This window comes from Chlorocebus sabaeus, chromosome X (assembly GCF_047675955.1).
Source record: "Chlorocebus sabaeus isolate Y175 chromosome X, mChlSab1.0.hap1, whole genome shotgun sequence".
Classification (NCBI taxonomy): Eukaryota; Metazoa; Chordata; class Mammalia; order Primates; family Cercopithecidae; genus Chlorocebus; species Chlorocebus sabaeus.
In genome coordinates this window covers 75,044,980-75,056,589 of record NC_132933.1, presented here as the reverse complement: position 1 = coordinate 75,056,589, position 11,610 = coordinate 75,044,980, and the positions used below count along the sequence as shown (strand labels likewise).

Here is an 11,610-nt window from a genome sequence, read left to right as displayed (position 1 = left end):
GTGTATACCCATCAGTGATTCATTCCCAAATCTTCCAGAAGTGTGTTTCAATATATTAAAACATATTGAATAATCCTTGTTAGAGTTATCCCTGCAGGAGTCCTTGGTGCTCCTTTTCCAATTTGTACTTGATGCCCTCTAAGTAAGCTGTACAGCTAGCTATTGCTCTGGGATTTCCTGTAACCTTCTTGGGGATTCCTTTTACCTCCTGTGTTAGACTCCTGTTTTCTGAATTCCACCTTTTCCCTCTTTCTTGGTCTACTTTTTGTAGAACACAAGACTCTATACTAGCTTCCTGAGAAAGGGTGCCTGGGAGGCAAGATCTCTAAGACTTTGTAAGTCTGAAAATATCTTTATTCGACCCGTATGCTTGATTCCTAGTTTGGCTATATATAGAATTTTAGCTTGAGTATCACTTTTTGAGACTTGAAGCCACTGTTTCATTGTCACTGTTGAGAATCTAATGGCCATTCGGATTCTTTCATCATCTTTATAATTTTACCTTCCTATCTCTTTCCTGTCCTTTTAATGGAGTTTTGGGAGAGAGCAAAGGTAAACATGATTTGAAAAAGCCATGTCTGACCAGAAATTCTGTGCTGGCAAGATATGTATTTCACCTTTAGGGACAAAGAAATAGTTAAACTTTTGGACAGGACCACAGAGCTACTGAGTAACAGCAGGGATTCAAGTCCAGGTTTGTCTGGTTCCAGTGGCTGTTGCTTTTCCAATGTGCCTCCCTCCCTGACATGATGCTTCTAGACTATAGATGCTTCTAGACTATTTTGTTTAACCCTGGATAGAATAGCAAAAGAAAATTTTGGTGGTTGCTCTGAACAAAACAAATTTGAAAGCTCAAGTTTTTTCTTAACTTCATTTGTATTTTAGTTAATACTGTACCCATATTTGTAGTTAATTTTAAATTGCACCATGTTTCTGCATACCTCTAAGGGTACTCAGGAATTCTAGTCCAATTTTTTTGACTTTTTTTCCTACTGATTACCTTTCCTCCAACATTTAAAAAATTATTTCAAATAGAACTGAAAGAAGCATAAACTCCCATAAACCCAGCAGCTAGACTCTACAGTTGCCAACATTATCTATCCAACAATCTCCGACTGTACCTTTTAAGTACTTTCTACTGGACTGTTTCCAGGATCACCCCCCATTTATTTGGGTTGTTAACCTAAAGAACGAATGGGGGAAACTCCAGTCGTAAACAACTTGTCAGGCAAATAAATTTGAGTTCCTGCTATGTGCTTAAAGACGTGATAGAGGGAATATAAGATAGCATTTATGTTCCGAAGGAATTTTTAACCTAGCCAAAGAAGATAGTAGATAACTTATGTGCATATAAGCTAGAACAGCATAAGGGGCGGGGCATGGTGACTTATGCCTGTAATCCCAGGACTTTGGGAGGCCGAGGCGGGCAGATCACCTGAGGTCAGGAGTTTGGGACCAGTCTGGCTAACATGGTGAAAACTCGTTTCTACCAAAAATACAAAAATTAGCCGGGCGTGGTGGCGGGTGCCTGTAGTCCCAGCTATTGGGAAGGCTGAGGCAGGAGAATCACTTGAACCCGGGAGGTGGAGGTTGCAGTAAGTCGAGATCACACTACTGCACTCCTGCCTGGGTGACAGAGCGAGACTGCCTCATAACAAAAATGCCACAAAACAGTATAAGGGTGTGCTTTCTAATTTGGAATTATGAATTATTGGTAAAATATTGCAAAGGTATATGCTTTTAAGTTGTAAATTCACCTTTAACCCTAGACTATATACATGTATGTGTTTATATGCAGAAAAAAAAAATAATCCCCATGTCGTAAGTGAACAAATTGGTTCTTAAGCTCAGCGTTTTCCTGTTTTCTTCTTCATTTCCAAAATTTCCCTCCAGCACAGGGGTTTACACATGATCAAAAAGGAGTATACAATGAAGACACCTTGCTCATTCCCCTACCTACCAGTTTCCCTCCCCAGAAGCAACCTCTGGAAGAGCAGTTTCCTTTAATCTAAGGCTACTTAATATACATAAAGAGGCTGGGCGTGGTGGCTTACGCCTGTAATCCCAACACTTTGGGAGGCCGAGGTGGGTGGGTCACGAGGTCAGGAGATCGAGACCATCCTGGCTAACATGGTGAAACCCCGTCTCTAAAAATACAAAAAATTAGCCGGGCGTGATGGTGGGCGCCTGTAGTGGCAGCTACTCGGGAGACTGAGGCAGGAGAATGACGTGAACCCGGGAGGCGGAGATTGCAGTGAGCCGAGATGGGCCACTGCACTCCAGCCTGGGCGACTGAGTGAGGCTGCATAAAGAGCATACCATGTGTGTATATCTGTATATAAATATATTAAAATGTAAATGGTGGCATACCTGCTCTTCTGTAGTTCTGATTAGTGTTTTCTTTCCTGCCTCTTGAGTATTCCCTGTCACCTTGGATCCCTTAGACCATAGTGTGCATCATATCTTTCATTCTCCCCCTGCCCCATGCTGGCTATATTCCTATATTCATACTTAGATTATAGACACTTGTTTGCTACCCATAAAAGGAAGAACTAGAGGTAACAGTGTCCTAACCCCATTTACCATCAGCACATATTTTTTAAAAATTCCACCTAGAAGCTGAAGGACAACAGATTTAAATGCATATTCTTTTACTCATTTTCAATTTGCTTCACTATGATGTGTTACATGCTGATTCCAGATAAAAGCAAGTGATTTTCTGATATATAATTAACTGTTAAACAAGTCTTAATGGCTTTTGGCCATCAGAATTACTGGGCTTTGTTATCTCCCTTGAATCCTTTAAGTAAAAAATGAAAGAGCGCTGATAAGCTCAAATTTTTATTAATAACCTTGGAACAAATACAATAATTCCTTATACTCATATAGTATTTTACAGTTTTGAAAGAATTCACATATACCAATTGAACCCTCACAACAGCCCTGTGAGGTAGGCAGGGTAGGTGTTACTTTCCTACTACTAGTGAGGAGAACAAGGCTAAGAGGTGAAGTAAGGTCACACAGTTGGTAAATGATGGAACTAGGACTAGAACCTAGGCCTCCTGACTTGCTGCCTCCCTGAGAACATTCAAGTAATAATATCCTATGCTATATAATGAATATTTATCTCCTATGATGTTGATCAGGTCTGTTTTTATACATTTTACCTGTTTTTATATTACCTTTCCCTAATATCGAAAACACTAAAACTGATGAGACATTTCTTCTCTGTTATTGGACTTTTTCTTAGATATATCAAGCATTATCCTAAGATGAAACTTCTGTTTTGAGGATCCTTGGCTATAAATTCTAAATTATGATACGAACACATTTATTTTACAAAATTCTACAAAAGTACATTGAACTTAAGAAAAACAAAACAGGTGTGTTTGTATTTGCAAAAGCTTTGCCATCTTTCCCAATATGACTGTGTACATGGAAAACAGGGTATAAGTGTTCAGCAACATTACAGTATTATTGGGAAACCTATGCAGAGTGCACATAAATCCAAGTCACATCACACTAATTTGTTTTCCTTGTGGGCCTTACAGAGGATGGAGAACCATCAGCGTCTTACTTTCAGGTTTGATCCCGTCTTATATGTGACATCCTCATGTCAACAAGCTAAAAAACCGATCTGAATTATACCAATAGGGGGGCTCAAGCAGCAGTGATCAAAACATAATATGTATGTGGTAAAAAGGAACACTTGTTCTTCAGTGGTTTTGCCTAGGTCCAGTGTAATTACTTATCAAAACATGTTTTAAGCTACAGCATCTCGTTAAGTTTAGAAATGTGAAACATGTAGTTATCAACTTGGAATACAAGACTAAAACTGAATGTAACCCAAAACTACCTGTCAAGCACAGTAAAGCTTAACAGGCATAAAAACTAAGGTGTAAAACCCAACTGCTCTGATAAGAAGAGTGAAAACCAGCAAATGCAAACCATCAGGTTAAAGTGAATCACAAAACATTAGGCATGCAGAGCATGTTTTAAAAATAGGAAAATGACACTGAGCTGTATTACCAGGAATGATATTTTTAAAATTCCAGGTATGGCCTTTTACATTTAACAGCAATGGAGAGAAACAAGCCTATGGGGGAAGTGCAGAAAATGAATGGGATCCAGAAAAGGAGTTGAGTTTGGGAGTTAAGGAAGGCAAAGAAACAGATACATTCAAAATGGATTTAGAATCTCTCCTCTAAATCCACCGTTTCCAAAAAATATTTCCTAAATTGAGAGATTTGGTAAAAAAATAAGCTAGTGACAGTAACTATATTACCTTATAAAATAAAGTAGTATTTAAATGTAGATCAGAAATTATGCTGTTAAAGATAAATCTGCTGACCAGGCTGTAGAACCTGAAACTTAAGTGCTGCTATCAGTGATAGAAGGCAGAAAAGTGTCTCAAAAACAGAACTGCCATACTAGGACTCAACATTAATGAAACTATTAAGAAACAAGTACTTAACTGTTTGTAATTGCAGCCTAATGATAAACACATTTGTATGTTTACTAAAGAGATCTAAAAGTTTGATGAAAAATACTGCAGCTACGTTTCGGTCTTAAGGTAAAACGAGAAGATCTAGAATATTCTAGTTCAGTATACTGAGTTCAAAACCAACTTTCCTTTTGAAATGCATCTAGACTAGATTATATTCCTTACATAATATCATTGTCATCATCCTCTTCATGCTTTCTCTTCAGCGGGTTTGCTTCATTGGCCGTGTTCTGTGACGAAACCATGTTGGTGGTAATAAGAATATTTTTGGGCCCAATCATTGAAGGATTAATCAGAACATTTTGAACTGCAGTTGTTGCAGGAACTGTAAACAGAGAAGAAAGCCCCCCCAAACCAAAGCTATGAATTACCCAGAATCCAAAACATGGTAAAAAGTATACAACAAAGCTGAATGTAATTCTAATACCAATTTCAACAGCATGAAGTGCAACTATATCATAGAAGAAACACAGGTACTTATACTGCAATGAGTTGAATTTTATAAAATCTTTATTTTTAATTGGCAAATAATTGTATATTTATTTATTGTTAAATTATTTTTTTTTTTTGAGACAGTATCTCGCTCTGTCGTCCAAGCTGGCGTGATCTTGGCTTACTGCAACCTCTGCCTCCTGAGTTCAAGTGATTCTCATGCCCCGGGTTCCCAAGTAGCTGGGATTTTAGGCATGTGCCATCATACCTGGCTAATTTTTGTATTTTCAGTAGAGACAGGGTTTCACCATGTTGGCCAGGCTGGTCTCAAACTCCTGGCCTGAAGTGATCCTCCTGCCTCAGTCTCCCAAAGTGCTGGGATTACAGGTGTGAGCCATCGCACCCTGCCAATAATTGTGTATATTTATGGCATATAATGTGATATTCTGATCTATGTATAGATAAAGATTAAATCAAACATACCTAGTACAAGGTTGAAGAAGTTCTGTTGTATTTTAACAACCTAGAATTTCAATTTAGTCATGGGAAACTGCACTGGACTCATCATGCAACATACTACATAAAGGCCTATGTTCAAGGCCAGGAATCACTTCCCTAATAGGTCAGTATTTTACGTAAGTTATTTATTGTGTGCAGTTAGGTTTCAGAAGATGTGAAATCTAAACATACTTATTAGTAAACTGTGCTATGACAGAATTCTACTTATTCCAGCCGTGTGTGTCTGTGTGTGTGTGTGTGTGTGTGTGTGTATCCTATGAACTAAAGGTACAGTTTCATTTGAATTTACATTTATGTTCTGGATTGCATACACATATTCATCACTAAGTTTTGTCGCTTTCTTGAGCTTTTACTTTAACTGCTTTTCCTTGAAGATGCCTTAGATTTGTGGATCCTGTTTAGTTCATGGTGTTCTTTGAAAATCTGATGAACACACTTTTCCTCCTCCCCAAAACATTACATATATAGTAGTCCCCTGTTATCCGCAGTTTCAGCTACTTGTGTTCAACTGTGATCCAAAAATAGATGAGTACAGTACAGTAAGATACTTCGAGAGAGATCACATTCACATATATTTGATTACAGTATGTTGTTGTAATTGTTCTTTTTTTATTATTGTTAATTTCTTGCTGTGCCTAATTTATAAATTAAACCTCATAATTTAGAAAGTTTATAAATTGAACTTTAAAGGTTGTAAATTTAACGGGGGGGGGGTCTTGGAACATAATCCCTCAAGATAAGGGGGGAGACTCTGTAAAATTTCACAGAATTTTAGAGGGCTCATAAGTCCCTCTGAAGAACCATGATTTGCAGCATTACTGCCACCTTCCTGTTGGGATATTAAAACAATTTACCTCTTGCTATAGGAACACAAATGGTTCTACAATTTCAAATTATTCACAAATTCTGTTCCCTACCCCCGATCACATTACCTGGTTTCACAGGTGTGGACTGAGAAGGTGGAATCTGCACCGTAAATCTTTGGCTTGTCACTGACATTGGAGTTGCAACTTTATTTGGGACAGACACTGTTTGTGGGGTTGCTGTAGTTACAATAAAGAGACCATGTTTGTTAGGTGATTTATACAGATTTATATTCTACACTCAGCTTACCGCAAACTATTTTCAAAGCAAAGGACACTAATAAAAGGTGAGGAAAAAGTCATTAAAAATAAGAGCAAAAGAACCTTAAAAAATTTACAAGCTTGCTTAGATGTTACAAAATTCAGTTTAGAATAGTGGTAAAGAATGTTGGCTCTGTAGCCTACCTGCTTGAGTTTGAATTCAGGCTCTCACCTACTAGCTGAGTGTCCCTGGGCAAGTTATTTAAATTTTTGTGCCTCAGTTTTCTCCTCTGTAAAATGGGGGATAATATCACCTATTTCATATAATTCTTGTGAAAATTAAGTAAAACTAATCCCTGTAAAACTCTTCAAACAGCATCTGTTACATAGTAAGCACTGAGGTTTAGCTGGATGAAGACATAAAGATGAGAGTTTAACCTGCCAGAATAAAGACCCAGGTTTTCTATTTATTACCTTAGTTGGCACTTTTCATCTTGGTCGCTTGCTGAGAATCAGAAGATGTCATCTATGCCCATGAAACTAAAGCAGAGATCAAATATACCCCTTGAGGTCTCCAGGTGGGCCCAGAAAATTTATTCCCTTTCTGTGTTCGGATATTTCTTAAGCAGAAAAATATCTTGGAGATAACCTAGTCTAAACCCCCAATCATCTAAATTCTACCCATTATTCCAAGGTACAACTCAAATACTACCCCGTTTTATAAAACTTTCCTTAATTTTCTCAGTTAAATGTCTTATATTCTGCCTCTGAAGTTCCCTTAATGTCATAGGAGTCATTATTATTATTTTATCTCACTGACTAGATTACAAGCTTGGTTAACATTTTTCATCCTTGTGAGCACACGGCTCTTTTACCTTGCTCCTAATAGCTACTCAACAAATGTTTGCTTAATAAATGCATTTTGCAAGACTCGAAGACTTAATATATATACTGACATCATTGCTCTCTCAAAAAATACATTTATGGAAATGTATCCATTTCCAATTTTTCATTTGGGGATGCAGGCTATCCAATACATCCCTTCCCCCTGGAACCAGCAGCCTACCCAGAGATAGAGTTGCTGAGGACACTACAATTATCATTTCTAGAGAAAAAGGTGCAGAAAGTCTAAGGGAAGAAAGCTCAAAGGTACCGAGAAATCTGGGTTTTACTGCTTTCTCTCCCAAACACAGAAGGTGAGACCTTCCTCTAAAATATCTCCATCCCTAAGTAAGTTTTCCCATGTATTAAGGATCAGTCCAAAGAATTTGGTGAAGCGTAATGAAGCAATGTAAGTATTTTATTTTATAAAGAAAAAAGAAAATTCACAGTAGGTGAATGTTTTCTTGGCCTAAGGATTGTTAATACATTTAAGCAGGTATGGAGTTCAGGCTTTAAAACTGAACACATTAGACTGTAGATGGAGCCTCCCCAAATTGAACAGAGTAAATACTCAGGTCTTAAGGTCTATATAAATCATTTTAATTTTTTTTTTTTTTTTTGAGACAGAGTCTTACTCTGTCACCCAAGCTGGAGTGCAGTGGCATGACCTCCGCTCACTGTAACCTATGCCTCTTGGGTTCAAGTGATTCTCGTTCCTCAGCCTCCCGAGTAGCTGGGGTTACAGGCACCCCTCACCATGGCCGGCTAATTTTTGTATTTTTAGTAGAGACGGGGTTTCACCATGTTGGCCAGGCTGGTCTTGAACTCCTGACCTCAAGTGATAGGCCCACCTCGGCCTCCCAAAGTGCTGGGTTTACAGGCATGAGCCACCGCACCTGGCTAACTCATTTTAATTTTTTTTAAAGTTTAAAACTTGCATCTTTAGGCCTGGCGTGGTGGTTAGTATTAAAAACAGTTTTTTTCTTTGAGATCCTTAAGATTTTTGTACATCTTAATCTTCTACTGTATTCTCTTATCAATTTATTTGGAAATTTAAATTTCTAATAAGCAGTCTACTGCCATAAGTGTGTGTGGCACCTTATAGAAGGCACAAAGTACACAGCTAAGAGTAAATTCCTGTTTTTGGTATCAGAGTTTATACCACCAACAATGGGGGCAATGTCCAATTTTATACTCATTTGAGATCAGACGTTCCTTGTGGCTTTCTCACTTTGAAAGCCAGTAAAATGTATGTTTATAGTTTTATTAGAGGATGAGTAAAATTATTAATAGTAACACATACACAAGAATTTCTGATTCACTTTTTGACTTGCATTAAAGTTCAAAACCAAGTGCTGAGGCACTGCTTTACCAGCCAGAAATGCCATTGTCTCCTCTCACTTACCTATAGTAGGAGTAGTAGGTTTGCTACTAACAGCACCAACACTTAATCGTGGAACTAGTCTCCCTTGGTTAGGTCCCTAGGGGATTTAAAAAGCAAATTAATGTTAAGATGTGACACCTAACTTTACCAGGACTGAAATTAGGATTGCTGATGTAAATGATCATGGATAATCCATGGCAAGAAAGTCCTGTTTTTGTTCTCTCAGTGTTCTAAATCCAACATTTAATCTGGGGTTTGCATAAACATATATACATGTCTTTATATAAAAATAGATATGAATACATATATAATCTTATGCAGTATTAAAGTTTAAGATAGAGTCTTATTTGAATGGGGATAACAGCTAACTACTTTGTGATTTGTAATCTTAACTAGTCAATTTCTTAACCCAAAAAAGAATAAAACTCTTATAGTGGAACTTCAGAAAACAAAGGCAGCCTATTATAGGGAGAACTTTTTCAGTGGTGGGAGAGCTTTAGGTCATATTTCAGAAAGCTGGCCCAATTCCTGATGGTATCATTCCCTCTGTTATTAGGCCTCACTAAAAAACTAAGGTATAGTGGAAAGATTGGGAGTTATGAGGCTTGGAATCAGTCCTAGCTTTGCTACCAACTTCACAAATGAGTTCAGGCCCCGCTTCCTGATGTGAAAAATGACTGTTGAATTAGATGAGCACTAAAGTTCCATCTAGCTCAAAAAATTTTTAAAATTAAAAAAATTCTAGTAAGTTATCTTAACCTTTAATCTACTATACTAGCTACAGGAATTTGCTTCTCACAAAGTCCCCTATCATATTCCACCTTTTAAAAAAAGAAAAGTTGACTAAAATTTCTTACCTTTTTAATTAAGGACTTCAGCCTATAGTTTGGAGCTGTTAGGCAGTATCTATCAGGTGGCAGTCTAGGTCCTGCATATGGCTTAATCAGTGGCAAAGGGGTTTGATTTTTCTGCCTTGCGATATCCAGTAAAAACTTAAAAAAAAAATCCTTATTAGAACTACAGTTTAAAAAATTGTAAGTAAAAATAACTTCAAATCCAAGTTTGCTCACATCTCTTGGGGGAGGAGAGGTAAAAGATTGGTCAGCACGACACTGGATTGCCAGTCTCACATCATCTGCATCAACGTTAGGTTTCTTAGCATGGCTCGAATAAATTTTTGCATCATCCAGAATTGTAGTCACATAACCTTTAAGAACAAAACAATCTTTTCTTAAACATATGAAGACAGCTTAATATTTATGGCTACTTAAAAAAAGTTTCCACTAATTTGTAGACAGTTTATAAATTTTGTGGTTTTTTGTAGAGACAGGGTCTCACTATGTTGCCCAGGCATAACTCAAACTCCTGGCCTCCCGCCTCAGCCTCCCAAAGTGCCGAGATTACAGGTGTAAGCTACTGTGCCCAGCCTAAATGCTGATTTTAATAGGTAATTGTCCTGTCTATATGATCAGTTTTAAACATATCACAGTATGAATACTACTGTCCCCTAGCATGAACTCCTTTTTAGTTCTTTAGGCTGAATTCTACGATACTGTTAACATAATTTGGTTGAAAATGTTCTCACAAGGCTGGGCGCGGTGGCTTACGCCTGTAATCCCAGCACTTTGGGAGGCCGAGATGGGCGGATCACTTGAGTCAGTAGTTCGAGGCCTGCCTGGACAATATGGCGAAACTCCCTTTCTACTGAAAATACAAAACTTAGCCGGGCATGGTGGCAAGTGCCTGTAGTCCCAGCTCAGGAAGTTGAGGCATGAGAATCGCTTGAACCCAGAAGGCGGAGGCTGCAGTGAGCCGAGATCCCGCCACTGCCCTCCAGCCTGGGCAACAGTGAGTCCCTGTCTCAAAAAAGAAAAAAAAAAGAAAATGTGCTTACAATAAAAATATCCTTTCTAGTTCACAAGTTAGGCAAGTTTTTGGTGTTTCATTAACTTACGGAAAGCAAATTCCAACATTTGATTTATAACCCTTGGTTCATACTCTGTGATTCCCATATCCTTCAGGATCTGTGCCATCACCTGTGGATTCAAATAAAAATGCCAGATGCAGAATTTGGTACTGGAAATCAAGGCTGGACAGAAGGGTAGTATTTATATTTATGATACAAGGTTCCCCTTCTTTGGGCTCCAAAGTCCTACTCACCCTTGCCCTCCCAAGTGAGTCAGTGATCACACCAAATCGCATTGTATGCTTTTGCAGAAAACTTTTATTTTTATTTTTTGGCGGGGTTGGGGGCGGGGTGGGGGGCAAAGAGAAGACAAGTTGGCTTCCCCAGCAGAGGTAGGGATAGCTCCAGCTGGTTGTCATTTTTGGCTGTGGCGGCGGGATAAGCTAGCATCAGAACCCTGGACGCAGAGTCAGGGCTGGCAGATAGGTAGAGACGAGGGGGCGGCAGGGGCCCGAAGCCCAGGACACAAAGCTGGGCAGCCGTTCCGCAAGCTCTGCTGGACCACGACCCTCTGGCAGAGCTTGGCCGGAGCGGCGAGATAGGGGCCCGGGGGCATCCCCATCATCCTCTCCTCCTGACAACCCTGACCAGACTGAAACGAGCGTGCGAACCCTCCCTCAGGCCCTCAGGGTGGCCCTGCCTCGCAGGTCCCTGGCTGCACCTGGCTTCGCGCTCCGCCGCTCATCCTTCCCACTTACCAAGGCATCTCTCGGAGCGTTCTTGGGAGGCGCCATCTTGCCCGACTCCATATTATCCAGCCACTCGTCATCGGAGGACAGAGGAGAGAGAGAGGAGCTCGCGGGCTCCTCGCTCAGGCTCCACCCCTGCGGGGAGAGGGAGGAGAGAAGCGGAAGGCGGG

General features: G+C 39.3%; 1 protein-coding gene across 1 annotated transcript; it reads right to left on the bottom strand.

Moving 5' to 3' along the window:
* Positions 1–2,828: 2,828 nt before the first annotated feature.
* On the bottom strand, positions 2,829–11,579 carry TAF9B (TATA-box binding protein associated factor 9b). The gene is made up of 7 exons (XM_007992140.3): positions 11,450–11,579; positions 10,740–10,821; positions 9,856–9,992; positions 9,643–9,777; positions 8,807–8,882; positions 6,388–6,498; positions 2,829–4,829 (listed from the first exon to the last, which is right to left on the bottom strand). The coding sequence occupies exons 1-7, from the start codon at positions 11,498–11,500 to the stop codon at positions 4,666–4,668; spliced, it is 756 nt and encodes a 251-aa protein (XP_007990331.2). The 5' UTR covers positions 11,501–11,579; the 3' UTR covers positions 2,829–4,665.
* Between the last annotated feature and the right edge of the window lie 31 nt (positions 11,580–11,610).

What these genes read in the sequence shown, in the direction of transcription:
- TAF9B (XM_007992140.3), bottom strand. Translation starts at nt 11,500, where the DNA reads ATGGAGTCGGGCAAGATGGCGCCTCCCAAGAACGCTCCGAGAGATGCC. An exon ending in ACGCTCCGAGAGATGCCTTG is followed by an intron (nt 10,822 to 11,449) that starts GTAAGTGGGAAG and finishes TTGAATCCACAG; the next exon opens with GTGATGGCACAGATCCTGAA. An exon ending in TGAAGTCCTTAATTAAAAAG is followed by an intron (nt 8,883 to 9,642) that starts GTAAGAAATTTT and finishes TAAATCCCCTAG; the next exon opens with GGACCTAACCAAGGGAGACT.